General features: G+C 40.7%; 1 protein-coding gene across 17 annotated transcripts in view; it reads right to left on the minus strand.

The window, feature by feature from the left end:
- Positions 1-16,915, minus strand: part of LOC121895562 (ERC protein 2-like) — a 156,541-nt gene that overhangs the window by 131,451 nt on the left and 8,175 nt on the right. For 12 of the 17 annotated variants that reach the window (XR_006095807.1, XR_006095806.1, XM_042408834.1 and 9 more), the window contains 5 exons: positions 9,650-9,724; positions 8,498-8,542; positions 6,893-7,048; positions 5,406-5,498; positions 3,882-4,049 (listed from right to left, as the gene is read on the minus strand). Coding sequence is in view for 15 of the 17 variants with exons in the window: in XM_042408834.1 (XP_042264768.1) it covers positions 3,882-4,049; positions 5,406-5,498; positions 6,893-7,048; positions 8,498-8,542; positions 9,650-9,724 (537 nt within the window). In the remaining 2 variants the exon portion in view is untranslated. The remainder of the gene's footprint in view (positions 1-3,881; positions 4,050-5,405; positions 5,499-6,892; positions 7,049-8,497; positions 8,543-9,649; positions 9,725-16,915) is intronic. The other 5 variants (XM_042408835.1, XM_042408837.1, XM_042408838.1 and 2 more) reach the window with 5 other exon arrangements.

The following is a 16,915-nucleotide window of genomic DNA, read 5'->3' on the forward strand; positions in this document are numbered from 1 at the left end:
ATGTGGTTTGCCTTATCTCTAGCTCATGGAAAAATACCATACTGTATGAAAAACAAAATTACAGACAGGCTATTTTTATGGTCATAGTCAGAATTTCCAAGGTCACAGGAAAATATAAAGGCCTGGATAGGTATCAGAGGGAGTACAAGCTTTGCAGTGAGAACTGCCTGGGGGTATCATATTTTGGTTGAATGTAAGATTGTAAGGACAATATATTTATAGTCAGATAAGCCAAAATTAGCTGCCTTCTTGAGGAATGTTCTACTGTTTTTAAGTAGTTCATGTTGCGCTTCGTTCCTGCCGAGCGCCATTGTTTTATCATGATTGTATTGTTTGTTTGTTTTTTTGTTCACTCCATACCATGCAACCATTGTCTTGAGTCAATAAAATCTGAATTTGAAGGAATGTTACTTTGATCTGAAATCTCAAATCAGATCAGTGTACACTCTGGACCTCAGCGTGACATAGAAACCAAGTGTGACCAAGAACAGTTGATTCAAACAAACAGGATGGTTTCATAAAAGCCATTTGCGTGCAAGCACTGTTTACATGAAGACTGCAAATGGTAACAGTGTCCCACTGTGAAATGATTGTCACTCGCAAACTGTCCTGCAGGGCTCTGGCGTACTCATGCATGGGTTGCAGGTATGAAACTTGTTTTGATTAGTGAAATGAGTCAGAATTAATGCAAGAGGAAATTATCTCAACTTACAAATTGCAGCTTAAATGTCGCAAATTTGGGGAAACTGACATCATGCCTACAAGTTTTAACAGAGTCTGATTTGGCTTCTTTCAGTACAAGTTTCATTTTCGAAATTAGGTTCTCAAAGAAAACGAAAAAGCCTCCGCAAACCCCTTTCTACTGGAGTAGTGGCTTGTTCCTGTCTCTTGCTGGTTAAATATGCAGGAAGGTCTCTGATAGGTTACCTGATCTGCTGGAGTATAGTTACAGCCCTGCATTGTCCTGACTGGGGCAGCAAAGACACATACACCTACTGTATTAAAGGGTTAAGTTTCCACAGACGTGGACAGCAGAGTCACAATGCTGACACACAAGCGCACACTCATTATTTTCCACATTTTCTGTTATCTGGAGACGGATTCAATCACGCCCATTTGGAAGCTGTCCTTAACTTTGAGTGACAAATAAATACACTTCCATTTTCTCATTCCCTTGTTCACAGTGCCTGCTCTGTTCAGTGGCCGGTCCCTTCTCAGTCTCATCCTGATGTGAATTGCTTTTAGAGACAAGTGTCTGTGAGATGATGCTGCTGGTCTGGAAGGCATGTGGGAGTGGATTACTGATCCTTTGTGCCTTTGTGTACCAATCACTGTCATTCACGATAAGACCCACCTGGCACACACACACACACACACACACATACATATACAGTACATGGGAATGGGTATGATAGGCCAATAGTCATGAGTGAGACAAAACGGAAATGTGGGGCTCTTGAGGAATTTTAAATGAGGTGTGGGAAATCTGAAACAAACTGCTGAAGGGAGATGAAGTAATAATATGAGTGGAAGGAATGAGGTGAGAAGGGAGATCCTGTGAGTATGACAGAGCTCTCTAGCCAAATGATTGACAGACGGTAGAGGAATGAAGGGCTAAGGCTGGCCTCATATGCCCTAAATAGCTTTACTCATCTTCTGGTTTGCCCACTTAGACAAGGAAACCCTAGCCTTCCTCAAGCAAGGGGAAAGGCCACTTCAATAGCAGGAAAAAGCTTCTCATGACTGGAGATGAGAGTCGAGCAATCACCACTGACAGTGTATGTGTTTTTTTTTGTGTGTGTGTGTGTGTGTATATGAGTGTGTGTGTGTTTGCGGTGATCAGGACCGTCGGATCTGATTACAGCCCGTCTGTTTATGACAAGTGAGAAGAAGGCAAGCTCCGGAGCACAGAAATGTCCCACATGTCAGGGGCAGTATAATCAATTATGTATCGTTGCCTTGTCATGCACCCACACGTTCATGCATAAACATATACACACACATATTGACAGAAACACATACACACACACACCGGTCCACTCATGGGCATTTCAACTTTGGGACAAACATTTACTGGAATGGTTCAAACTACTACAATTATAGTCTTCACCAGTAAAAATAACATGTTTTAATGGCATAATGGTCATTTGCGTAGTACACTGCATAACCCACTTTATATTTAACCCTTTGAAACTTAAAATGACATCCTGACCTGGACAGTATTCAGAATTGTATTCAAAAAGGGGGAATGTTAACTTCAATGGTGATTTACACTGAAGAGGTGATCATGTTGATTTAAGTTGTGTGCATATAAAAGTATATTATCTAAAAATTAGTTAAATTAAAATAGTTTTCTTAATATATTATGAAAAAAGTTTGCATCTTAAAACCGATATTGGCAATATGACTGCCAGTAGGGGTGTTTTATGGGTGTCATGATAATACTAGTACAAATATTATTGTGATAAAAGAGTTGTCATATCACAATATTTATGGTATTGTTATGTGTTAACATATGACTAGTACAGCAGAAACATAGCCAAAACATGGCTGAACATTGCTGCTGGCTCTGTTATGAAAGAGTCAGCTCTGAAAAATGAAAGAACATTGATAATTAACCACTTGGAGATAAGGATCACAAGCGCTACATCACAGGACACACTCCGTCATCTAATAACTGCAATAACCGCAAGGATCTGATCGATCATGATATTATATGACATTATTCCTCATTAATATAAAATTACTGGGGGTGAAATGTCTCCTTGTCTCCCCATAAAATTATACCTATGGTGAAAAGGACACACATGCGCACATACAAATTTCTTTATGTGCCATTTCAGTAGGACACACAAACAAAAACATGTACTCACACAAAACCACCCACTGAAAACCAATTCCTTTAAGTATGATGTATTCAGCTTACTGCAAGGGCCAAAATTCCTTGCACATGTAAGGACAATTAGGCCTAATTTTGGCCCAAATTGCTTCCTGTAATGATGAGTGGACATAGTTAGCAGGCTGCTCTCAACTGCCGAACACAAAGAGATCTAAAGTATCAGTTCCAAGTCTAGAGAGTGATGGAGAAAAATGCTAAATGCTCCCCGCCTCGCCCCGCCACCCCACACGCACATATACACCTCCATCTCTCCACATACAACCCGCCTCCATCCCTAACAGCAGTGATAAAATCATTAGAGCCATAGAGTTTATAAACTTCAAAGATGAAGAAGGAAAAGCTGCCAGCTTTCTACAGCCTTCTGACTAAATGACCCGCCCACACAAGCCCACTAGTGGACTAAAGGAGCCACACGCATAGACTTTTTTTTTTCCACCCACCTCAATGTGCATTAGAAAAACAGAAAGAGAAGAAACCAAGGCTGAATAAGACAGGATTGTTTATGTATGGTTAGGATGACCATACATTTTTTCAGACTGACATCAATGTAAATGTGCCAATATTGGCTATTTGTCCCTGGACTACAAAAACTCATTGATTTTGATGAATTAGCCATTAAAAACAACAAGCAAACAATAAGCGCCAATGAGGGAAATATAAAAGCAGGGAAGAGTAGAAGTAAGAGGAGCATAACAGGAAACACACACTACAATGCAATCATTTATTAATTCTTGTAATTCCACAGAAAACAGCCTTCACATATTATGGCCCTCACCGCTGTTATTATTGTAGCGATCAACAGACATATTCACTTTCACACAGCCTCATTCGTGTAAGGCTGTGTGTATCTTTTACAAGTGTTTTCCAGGAAGCTGGAGTGGTTCAGTGCATCCTGGTGAAAGTTTGCGTATGTGTGGGAGTATTTGTGAGTGTTTGTACATCTGTTGATTTTGTGTGTGTGTGTCTGTGTGTGCGTACTGACCTCTGTCTGCAGTGTATTGGCGCGTTGCTCCTTGGCGTTGAGCGACTCCTTTAGCACCTCGATATGTTGCTTGCAGTCTGAGTTCTGATTGGTCAGTGTTTCTAGTTTGGTCTGCAGGGCCTGCATCTCTGACTCCTTCCTGTTCAGCTCCTGCTTCAGCTGCTCTATCTGGCAATCACACACACACACACACACACACACACACACACACATACATATTTGTTATGAAAACCTTTTAGTCATCATTGACTGGACTGATATACTTGCAGATAACAAAAACTTTCAGGAGAGAAATTTGTTTTTCTCTCACGCAAACACACATGCATATACACACAGGAATATTGTTGATTGTACTTGCGCATGCTGTACACAGACTTTAGATGTAAAAGCAAATACCAAGTAATATGTGAACTATTAATACACTGATTTAAAATGGGAGGAGGGCACATACCTCATTTTGAGTTAGGTGACCAGATTCACTGCATCTTATTGAATCTGACCAATTTTTCTCTCTTTCTCATTCATTAAAGGAACTTTCAGAACAAGTGTTTTGAAAGCACACATTCCTTTGAATGCAGTGAGATGCTTAGACACACTCTCTAATATAGGAATGGGTAATATGGATAAAATACTATGTGATTTTAAAAACTATCACAGCATTAAAAATTACATGCTGTAGTAAAAAGTCAAACATTGAATTGTTTTTCATTTTTTACTTTAATGAACCCTATCATTTTTGGAAAAAGGAAAGTCAGACATATTTAAGATTTCATGCTGTGACACAATTTGGCAAAATTTAACTTGCTATAATTCATTTAGACATGACATTGTAAACTATAATATATCAGTATGTTAATTGTGTCATGATACATTTACTTGGAGGGACGGTACATGACAATATTATCACCCAGCCCTACATTATCAGCTCTCACTCAGGGGACTCCAGGGTCTACTGTCCACTCAATGGACACACCAAGCAAAATAGCCCAAGGGTGAAACTATACACAGACAAACAGAGTTATGAGAGGCAACATTACACTCACATAGCTGACAGATTACAGATTGTTTTAAGGAAGGCAATATAGAGCATGTCAGAAAAACCACAAAGGAAATCAAATGCACTAACAGAGGGAGGTTTCTATGCTGAGGCTAGCTACTGGTGCCAAAAATGCACAAAGCTGATTCGAAGAGAGATTTCTCTAATTGTGTGAGCGGGGTTGACCTCATAACAGGGGAATTCTGACTGGACCTGAGCTTGGCCAATCAATCTCTGGTCACAGAGCGAAGAAGAGAACAAGAGAGCAAGGAGAAGAGGGACAGAGAAATAAGAGACAGGGGGCCAAAAGGTGAGGAGGAATCAAAAAGTTACTCAGGGTGACAGAGTTGAAAGGATGGAAAGACATGGAGAAAGAGAAGTTGGGAAATGGGGAAGGGAGAGGACTAAAAATAATGTGATAAACAGAAAGGTCATTGTTAATAAAAAAGGGAACAAGGAATTCAAATTCAGACTAATGAAAGGGGTACTTCTGCTTGTTCTGTGATCCAAGGCTGTTGGGTGGGGAGTAGGAAGGTGGGAGCTGGTCTGATGGAAGACACACATGGTGACAAGGCCTGCTCCTACAGAGACACAAAGACAAGAAGACAGCAAGCCACTAAACTGTGGACCACAGCCAGCTGGGAAACTGTCAAGGTTTCCCCAGCTGGCTGTGTATTCAATCACACTCCACCACAAGCTGAGGCTTCTCAATGTTATGCTTGGTAAAGTTTTGCAAGACATGATTATCTAAAAAAAAAAAAAGTTCACCTGCTCTAATGCCCACTTATCATACTTGAACAAATTTTCATGTTCTCAGAAGCTACTTTCTAGTGTTCGAGTAGATCAAAGCCCAGAGCGGAAACCAGAGAGGACATGGATGCTGTCCTCTCTGGTTTCTCTGATCACTGTCTCAGCTCAACACCAGTCACCACCACTGCTGAAAGACCAGGACCCTAAACACTTCAAAGATATAGAATGAATCTGTGTGCCTGTGCATATCCATGTGCATGGTGTCTTTCTGTGTTTCTGTGTGACTGTATGCAGAAAGATGAGACATGGGAGAGCGAGCCAGGACTGTCACTGTGATGTATATCATCCCAGGTCAGTACGGGTGAGGAAAGAGTTCTTTCCTCTGTCGCTGTAAGCTCACATTCATCTGTCAGGGCCCCATTCATAAAAACATCTCTTTTATGATTGCATCAGGAACTTCCCCGATGCAATGACAAACGGGTCCTACAAAGAGCACCATTAATGAACCAAAGAGAAAAACTGTTTCACATGAGGCACTTCTCATCGGTCTCAGCCATCATTGAAACTCAGCTGGCAACACTCTGAAACCTTAAACTACATTTTTCAACATGGATCTTGTATATTCTGTTCATGTGCCTATTCAAATGTGTGTGCGTGTGTCAGTCTGTGCACTGGTGTACACATGTACCAATGGATAACCCAGTATGCTTGGGTCTAAGTCAGGCCTTTCTTAAGATCTTTCTGCTAGCTAAAGGTAGTACAGTAAACAGACACACTGCACTGTAAGCAGATATATTGCCTGAATTAGCTCCATCAGAACAGTCAGCAGTTAGGAGAGCAGTACAATGTTCGGTCATCACTCAGGTAATGTGGATAAGGTACACAAGAACTTCATGATAGCAAGAAAACCTTATAAATGTTTTGAATTAGAGCCAAACTAGATATGAAGAAATACATTTAGAAGCGTAGGAGTTCTTGGTATCCATGCAACACGGGAGCTTCAGAACCTCAATAAAGCAGCCAGAAAGAGCCAGCATGCTGTAATTTGCAGTTTGACATTAATATCTCTCCCAACATATACTTAGTTGCCCATGAGCATGCATTGGAGACAAGAGACATGCACATTACAGCTTCTCATGCACTTGTTAATGATGTTTTAAGACTAACATGCATCACTCAGGTCATGCAGTGTGGAGTCGTCTCAGGTAGCATGCAGAGACACTACCTTAGTCTTCATGAATTTAGAATGGCTCTTGTAGACCTCCACCTGCTTGAGTTCATCCTGCCTGTCATCAGAGTGCAGCAGGCCGCTGGTCTTTAACATCTGGACCTCATCCTCTAAGTCTCGGATGTTCCTCTCCAGGGAAGAGATCTTGGTGTCCTGCACCAGTGACAATAGGCAGGCAACGAGTAAGATTTGAGTCCTGGACTTTAATAAGGGCGTTCCTGTCTTACATGTTATTGATTAAACAATGATCTATGTATCTAGTGATCTCTTTAACTATTAATCTAAAATAAATATGTGCAAAAGCCCAAATACAGGGAGAGGAGGTTGACAAAATGATGTTGATCTGAAAAAGAACATTGGCCTTGAAATTTTTACTTATTGTTGTCATGGAACGCTATGCATGAAATAGCTGAGATAGACATCAATTAGAGGAGGCTGTGGAAAAGATCATTTGCAGCTCCCGCAAACCCCATCTATACCTGATTGGATAAACATTATAGCTATATGAGATATATCAAAACTGAAGCTGATTTGAGACAATGACTGGACTTTTGATCAGCGACAAAATAACCCATTACAACGTGGAAATAAGAAAAACATGAGATTGCAAAACAGCACTAACAGCCCCAACAGCATATTCACAAAAGACCTCATGGCATCCTCTATCTAGATTATAACCTATTAATGTATAGCCCAATATCTGACTAGAAAGCATGGAAAAACAGAGGCAATATCTTGGCCAGCAATTGTGTACAGCCAAGATGTTTTCCTTTGCAGTATCTATGAGGGAATGGAAGGGTCTGTCATGGACAGGTCCCGAGGTTGTTTAGCTGCATGGTTTCAGACATACATTAAATGCTAAACCTTGGAACAGGAGAGAAAGGTAATTGAATAAATGGAAGCAGATTGCATGATGCCATCAGCACAAACCACAGGCAACATGTAAGCATCTGACCTCTATTACATCCTCTGACATCAGCCCTGCCTAGAACACGGTGCTGCATATACCATCCTGAACACACAAGCACACATACACCATGCAAACAGGAATGCATAAATATATATATAACACACCGACACACAAACACTCACACACGCAAAGAGTATATGCAAAGATGTTGACTTTCATTGTTAACCCCAAAAACAGTTGAAGTGGGGCATTCAGGCATATAGCAGAATAAAACCACCTCACCCTTAGCATACATACATATACACTCAACACAATACAAAAAGGCCCACCCAAAGTCTACGCTATTGAATCATTTCCATTGCTTCACATTGATTTCTGTATGAAAATAACTGATTGCTATCTGTTTTTGTTCCAGAGTGAAAGGAGAGAAAAACATCACCCACAGGAAGAGAAATAAGGCAAATCCAAAGGAAAATACAGAGGGTAATATCAAAAACAACATTCAGCACAATATGAATACATGTTAATAAAAGCTTGGCCTCAAAACCGCTGTAACATGAGCTACACGATGGTGCTGAATTCCATCCCAGGGAGGGATTTATGATAGGGAAAGAGGAAAACACAAATGCTGTATATTTGTGGTCCATGTTGAGTTGATAGAAGGATCAAGAGATCAGCACTCATTACTGTACCTGCCAGATAACGTCAGGATCAAAACAGAAAGGAGGGGAGGTGTTCTGTAATCACAAAGCGAAAATATACACCACTTAGAGACAAGCAGCATCACAGACAACGCAGACACTGGAAAAAACAGTATCAACATTACATGCTCATAGGACAAAGAGCATGCAGGATTCCCTCAGCTGCATCAATACTTAAAAAATTAGCAAAACAGGAGATAGTTTTATTTAGCAACAATGCAGGGAAATATCTCTTCCTCATCAACAGCATCACCAAAGGAAGGCTGTTACTGTATCTCTCTGTCTCTTTCACTCTCTAACACCTTTCTTATGTCTAATCCCTCTGGCAATGTTTTGCCTTTTCTAATTAATACAGTCAGGCTTTGCATTTAACGCACTGTGGGCATCCTGGGCTAGCACATGTGCAGTTTGTTAATAGGCAGACAAATCACAAAGTATGTGTGAAAAATAACTGTGGTTTTGCTGTAAAGGAGCCACTTTTGGAACAAGCGTTTGCTGAATGAACACAACATATGCGTTGTGTGTGGGTGTGCACGCAGACACATGTGGAGTCAACTGCATTTTTCACAGCTCTGACGACTTCAAAGGGCTGAGATGAGAGTGAAAGCTTCCATATGTGACATTTGAAACAAATTGAATAAGTGCTCAACTCTGCATGGGCCAATAATGGACTTTACTTGGGCATGGCCGCCATACAGACACGAGGCAACAGTAAGACAATGTTTCTTAAATTGTTTGTGCATGTATGTTAGTGTCTACATTTACAACCGAGCCGTATCCTCTACTAGCGCTCATGTTACAGCAGTGCTCATCAATAATTTAAGTTTTGTTGGTATGAAGTTGATATCAAAATAAACCAGAGGACATTCTGCAACTGGAAGAGTGAAGTACACTGCTGAAACAGGATAAAAACATCTGACTTTTTTATCACAACACCTACCGCAGTTTAAACTCGCTGATCTCAAATTTGTTTGGAGATCGACACATTTTCTACAGCTGCTGGTTTAATAAACAGCAAAAGACACTCACAGTTATGAAGCTGAGAACTGATCAATTGCAGCAATACACACTCACACCTCGTAGCACATTATTACCTAAAATGTCGCCTGTTCTCGATGATTCAAGATTCACAGTAACTCCTACCTTCATATCAATGACAGTCTGCAGAGCCCTGGTCTTGGCCGGATCGGCCTGGAGCTGGTTCCGACGATGAAGCTCCTGAGGAGGGACCCGGTAAAAATAAGCCTGGCGGCTCATCATCTTTAACACTCTCTGACACCCACGGCTTCAGAGCCACTTAAAACGATACACTGATCAGTCTGACCAGCCCCAGTTTCTATCTCTCCCTGTCCTTTTTACTACATTGTTTTACTGTCCCTAAAAATATCTTGTTTTTCAAATATACTTTTCCTATTATCTTGAAGCTGGTTCCTGGTTTGATGCTCTCCTGAGGACTTTTTCCTGTCTCTAACAGCAGGCGTTCATGTCTCTTTTCTCTGATCTCTCTTCTTCTGTCTCTCTGAGACACAGTCAGCTATAGGTCATCTGAATCTGTCTCTAACACTCTTTCAGTCTGCATCTTTCTGTTTCTTATATCTCACTTGTTTTCTGTGTCTCTCTCGCAGATGTCTCTGGCATGCTAAAGCTCCTGCTTAGCAACACTTTCTGCCAGCACATGCGCTGAGCTTCTTCTATCAATAATTAAAGGTAGCTCTGACCTACAACTATGCCTACAAAAAAGCACACACACACACATTCAAGGTAATGGGCACACACACACATACTGGCACACAGAAAGTTAAACTTACTCAATGAACGGGGAAAATTTAGGGTATTAGGCCAAGTCCATTTGGGAGAAAGAATAATATTGCAATTGAAAGATTTTCAACTACATGGAGCATGAGTCCTGCAATATTTTGAAACATTTCAAATTATTGTAGTATTTGTAGTACAATTGTAGTAGCAAAAAATGGAGCAAAAGCTGTGAGCAAGTTACACTTTATATATTTGCATGAAGCATGCCCTCCTCTCAGCAACACCAACACACCCTTGGAAAAGATGATTTGAACTGTCAAAAATACTCAGCTGTCCCTTCACTCTGCCTATGCTGCCATTGCTTCATTGGTCTGCAAGTATTTCCACAACTATTACTGCTGCTGCTGCTTAGCTTTAATCAGCCCCAACACCCAATGAGCATCCACCTGTAGATTCTGAGTCTGGTCACAAAGGAAAAATATCTGCTATCATCACTCGCCAAACACGCTCTTTCTGTGCAGGTATAAGTGTTTGAATGATTACAAAACATAATGCTTCATAAAAAAACAGATCTATACATATTTTATGCACAAATTACCCCGTAACACAAGTAAACTGGAGGTCATAGAAACCTGGGGTAACTGAAAATGTGTTTAAATATACAGTAGGTGGAAAAAGTGAATTGCTTGGATGCCTCTAAGGAAGCCATTCAACATTGCTCCAGCAAAGGAAGACTATTGTAATACTAGGAAGCTCCAGGGATGAATATACAGTATGGAGCTGCCTGATTATGTTATAGACAGCTGCTGGAAAAGGACAAAAAGCTCAGTGGAATTTCCTCATTCAATAAGGTTTAAAAAAAAATGCAATGGAATGCAAAAAGTCATATTAAATTGAAAGAATTATGGTACACAAAAGGGTTACAAAAACACAGACAAGCATACAAGTGCACACCCACACACTGACTAATGTTTAATATGTAGCACCTCTGAGGAAAATGAACAGGTCGGCAGGGGCAATGAAAAATAAGCAAAATTGCCTCTTTCACCAGAGGGACTGATACACAATCCCAAGTTACAGATGAATAAAATGACAGAGAAACTGAAATGCAATTAACAGTCAGTATTTGTGAATATTTCTCATCAGTCTTCGGACACAAAAATGACTAAAAAAGCAAGAGTAGACATACAGGGAGATCATGGTAACAGGTTTCCATGATTTCCCATTGCTTCCATTCTTCCCAGTTCTCCCAGTGATTTGAAATGAAAGGAGACATGGGTCTTATCCTCTTGTCCATGTAAGATGTGGATAAGGAGGGGATTACTGCTGTCAGAGCATGCCTCCCACAGACTGGCATGCCCACTGCTGCCACAACTCTAATCTTCTACTGACCATATGTGTATTAATGTGTCACAGTGTGTGTGTGTTTGTCTGTCTTTTTGTCTGCCTGTGCACATTTAAGTATTTATCTGTCCCTCTGAGAAAGTGTGTGCATTAACTCCTTATCAACAACGGTTAAGAGAACAATTCTCAAAACCATGGTGTCCCTCAATGGGGGAAATTAAGTCATGCAGGAGAGCATGTCATCAAAGACTGTCATCTCTGCTCCACATGTGTCAGAGCACTGAGCATATGGAATGAATAGGATCAAAAGTAACACTATAGCAATAAGTGCTGGCATCCTGAGAGAAGGATACGGTCAAAAAGTTCAATTCTAGCCTGAAGGCAATGGTGTCATGTACACTACGCGCAGACAAGAACATGCACAGATCCTACATAGACATACACACACACACACACATATTCATCAATCACAATCCCATCCCTTCTCCATCAGTGAGAGAAAAAGGGAAAAATTTGCTTGCCGCAAATGTGAAAATGTCTCTATCAGCTCAATGGCTTAAAAGGGCTGTTTGAAAAGACAAAAGTCTAATCGGAGGGAATCAAAGCCTTGCTGAAAAATAGGGAGGGGTTGGGGGGTGGTGGAGGGGTGGAGGGGGTGAGGAGAAGGTTTGAGGGGTGTAATTTTGTCCCGATAAACTTTTCCGCTCGAACATTCTGGGAGATCAACAGAGCGTGGCGAGTATGTGGTTCCCGGGGTGTGGTGGGGAGAAGGGAGCATTGGTGTGTGTGTGTGTGTGTGTGTGTATGTGTGTGTGTGTGTGTGTTTGCTGATGGTATTTACAGTGGTCTTCTAATGTTAGTCGAGAGGGGGCTTCATTAGCGGAGGCTGAAAGTAGCCAATCAAGAATGGAGCCCTAAAAAGCCCAGCCTTTCACCAATTAACCTAACCGCAGCAGATAGCATATCAGTCTGGGGAGAAAGAAAGAGAGAGTGGGAAATGTGGATGGACAAACGAACATACAAAGACAAACAAACAGATGAAAAAAAAAAAAGGAGAGAGGAGAAGACGTAAAAACTTTGCAGTTGATTAGCTGGTGGCACGAGAAAGTGAGCCAAAAGAAAAAGTGGGAAAGGGATTTATAAAAAAGACTGATGACATGAGCTTCCACTTTTAACCGACATGCTGGAGCGCTAGAAAGTTTGAAAAAGTTAAATTTCTGGTTTTATCAGTGTTTGAGAGATGGAGGGTGGAGTGGGGGGGGGGATAGACAGAGGTCCTGCCAAAAACAGCAGCAGGACTTCTGAAGCCAGTCATACTATAGAAAACAGGGGAGCCATAAGTGCTTTGCCCTTACGTTCTTAACAGTAGAGCAATGCTACATACCCAGTCTTAGGGGCCTTAACTCTATCCAGTGCCCCTAAGGACGACGTCGAATCTGCAGTGCGATGCATATGAAAGTAGATATGCCATCTCCAAGTAAAAATCTCACAGTGTGTGTGTGCGCGCATGTGTGTGTGTGTGTGTGCTCGCCCTTGGCAGCAGGTCAGGACTGGACAGGAACAGACCAGTGGAACGGCTGTTATTATTGGGTCTACAGAGACCTGGCGGCTGGGGAGAGTCGATTAGGCCCAGATTTATGCCTCTCAGCGTGTGTGTGTGTGTTTGTGTGTGTTTGTGTATGTGTGTGTGTGCCATCACACATAACTTAGGGTTAGGGTACATAATGGCCACAGTAGTTAAATACTGATAGAACACTGCCACTCTGTGGATATTGCTGGTACTGAAACAATGTACATTTGCCAGTAAACATAATAGATGAAAGCTCATATGCCACACTCAAACAAACTACTTTATATGTGGGTTCAATATTGTTTTAACAAATGATGGCAATGTTGTGTAAGTGAAGTGTTACATCTCTATTTCAAGAGTCAAGTAAATTGGCTGACATAGATGTGCCAGTGTTTCTAAGTTGTCTGTGCAGCTAAGACAGTCTGACAGCTGACAAAGTTGAACAGAAAACACAAGCAAGAGCACGGGACTACACACCATCCCCTGACAACATACATCAGCAGGTGAAGGAGTGATGGAGTGAGCTCTATATCCATACATACTGCACACCAGAATACCGTCCAGACATAAACACAGACAGCTGGTTCAAGTAACTTCACATCTGGCCATGGTCTGTAAGTCATGAGTGGTACAACTGTGAGAGAAATCGGAAAAGACAAAAAGAGATTTCCATTCTCTGTGGACCCTGACTCAATTCTCTAATTTGCAACATACACGGGCACTTACATTTTTACACCCATCTTCCTTACGAAAAGCCCTTCAGTGAACATTTGGGAAAATGAAAAACAAAATTAAGATCATGTAAATGTAAATCTAAGGTAATAAGTTCTCGTCATACTGGAAAAGAACAGCAAAAGGGCCCCCCATCCACCCTCAGCCATGTTTGAAGGATAAATAAAAAGAGAGGTGGACTGAAAATGGAGGCATTTATTATCTCAGCTCAAGCTAAACAAGCTGGGTCATTTAAAAGAGAGTAATGGGCGCGGTAATGGAAGACAGTTGGGCTGGTTTCCTTTGGAGCTAATCAAAAGACCTAAGACTAGTGCCCCCTAATAGAGGCAACAGCAGCACTACCATCACAGCCCTGCCTTTGCTAATTATGACAAGTGTAAGGCTAAATTACCACTCTGACACATAAACAAAGGCAAGAGGCATTCACAGGAAGAAGACCATGTCTCAACGTTAAATCACTGCATGGAAATCTTTCAATTAATTTGTATTCACCCCAACTACAAACTGATGCGAGCATCAAACAGACAAACAACTTGATCGTCCTTTAACACAATGTTAATAAACTGTGTTTGGATCACATTTCTTTGTGGATTTGGAATATGTAACTTTCAGTGAATATATTTTTGGGATGCAAAAAAAAGACAAAAATTTTTGATTGATAAATTAATGTTAAAAGTGTCAGAAGTAGTAAAAACACACAATAGCATGAATAATGACACTGTTATGATTCTGCTGTAGATTCATCAAGAAACTGTTTCTTCTCATTTATTCACTACTGAAAGTGTAATAGTAGCTCAGTTGCCAGGAACTATTTTGATTAATCCTGACTATTTGTTATTGTTCTATTTTAATTATTTTAATCATTATTATTCCTATTATTTTTAAACTGGACAAATACATTTTATTCATCAACACTACATTATTCACTATTTTGAATATGCTCTCCTGCTCCTCATTACAATTTCTAGAAGACCATATGTTGATCTTAGGACAAGCTTAGTATTATTATTTAACTATTTCTAAAGTATTAATAAAACATATATTTTTATTTTACCTGTATGTAATAAACCACACACAGCGTTACTGATAAATATTAACATCTGACGTCTGATACACAATCTACCCAATACAAATACACCTACAAATAGCTCTACAGCATATGAACTCATCAGTTTCACTCACTTTAAGCAAGGTTATTAGTTTGACTAACAATCTGCTAAATTAACCGCATCACTAGCTGCAATTTGAGCTGTAATCACCTAAGCAAGTCAACACATCAGACTGTGCAAACGAACCTGTATGCCCTCTGTCTGTGTCTATGTGTGTGTGTGTGTGTGTGTGTGTGTGTTTATGTGTGGTGTGTGTGTGTGTGTACACAGACTCCATAGCCCCATCTCAACCTCAGTGGAGAGGAGGCCAGAAGGAGACGAGGGGAAAAACGAAAGAACAACAATCACCTCTCTTTTCAATCAGGGCGGTCAGAGTGTTTTCCCTCATTAATCATACATTAATATTCAGACAAACACAGCTTGTTTTTCTACCTTAGAAAAACACTTCTTTCTCTCATCTCTCCCCCACTCTCTCTCTCACCTCTCAGTACCAGTCACCCCCTCCACCATAGCACACACAGTATGTGTTAAGCTGTCAAGCAGTTAAAAATAGCACAGACACAGACAGCGTGTGTGAACAGGTACTCACCTCTTACACACACAGCATGGTTAGGTCCCAAACATACACACAGACACACACAGGCACAGGAGTGGTTGCATTAGCATGGGCTCAGACACCCACATTCCTCTCTGACAAAATCACCCACAGTGACCAAACACCCGGCATGGGTGGATATCCCATCAGCCATCGGCAGCCCAGAGAGGGAGTGTCCTCGCTAGAAACGCTAAGCCGACAGGCCCCAGATGTGCACGCATGCTCACATACACGCACACAAACACACACACATGCAATCATTCTGACTAGGCACTGCGAACATAGAGGCATACAAACAAAACATAGGCGGAAAAACAAGAACATCATGACACAAACAATAGCGGAGCATACACAGACACACAACGCACAAACACACACAGCGACAGAGAGGTAGAGAAATTAAGGGCTAAGAAGATTTAGGAGTTAAAAATAAACAAGGCAGGAGTGAGGAGCACAGAGCAGCCGACTGCTAGTCCTCCTGGCGTTGGAGACAGACACACCTGTGCTATACCACCACTCACTGGAGGTCTGGCACTTTTCATTTCTTCACAATCAATAAAATGGAGTCGGAAGTGTAAGCCAGAAAAAAAATAGGAAGGTCTTAACTAAGCATGAACTTACCAAATAAGATTAGTCTTTTCTTGTATTTTAACTGAGAATTTTTGATGGGTGCAAAAAATAAAAAAATAAAAAAATAAACAATAAATAAAATCAGTTGAATATTTTTTCAGTTGCACTGTACAAAAGGGCCCTCCACACCACATGCTGTAGAATAAATGCTAAATGCTATGTGCAATGCATAGACAAGTGATATACGAGCAACTGCCATATGAGCATGTGCATACCCAGGAAAACAGACACACACACACACACAGACACACACACAAACAAACAGAGTCAGATTGTAAAACTACATGGCTGAACATAGGCTTAGGGCTCTCCGTATGTTAATCTGGCCCATTGATAAGACCTGCTGAGCCGCTTTCTGCTCCCAAACTCTACATAATACAGGCACACACACACACATATGTGCAAACAAATACACTCATACAAACGCAAGCAAAGCATTAATTAATTGCATTAATTAATATGCAAATCAAAAAACACATAAAACAAATAGATCATATATGCATTTAAGTGATGATAAATATCACGTTAACCATTAATATAGTGTACAATATCTGTTTAGTATCAAAAATCACGTGCCGTTTTGATGTTTTTCAGTAACCTTCATGCACTAGAATGTATAATGTTATGGTTAATTCATATTCAGCTCTCAAATATTTCCAAAACCATTCAGGGAT

The sequence above is a fragment of the Thunnus maccoyii genome, chromosome 4 (assembly GCF_910596095.1).
Source record: "Thunnus maccoyii chromosome 4, fThuMac1.1, whole genome shotgun sequence".
In the NCBI taxonomy this organism is placed as follows: domain Eukaryota; kingdom Metazoa; phylum Chordata; class Actinopteri; order Scombriformes; family Scombridae; genus Thunnus; species Thunnus maccoyii.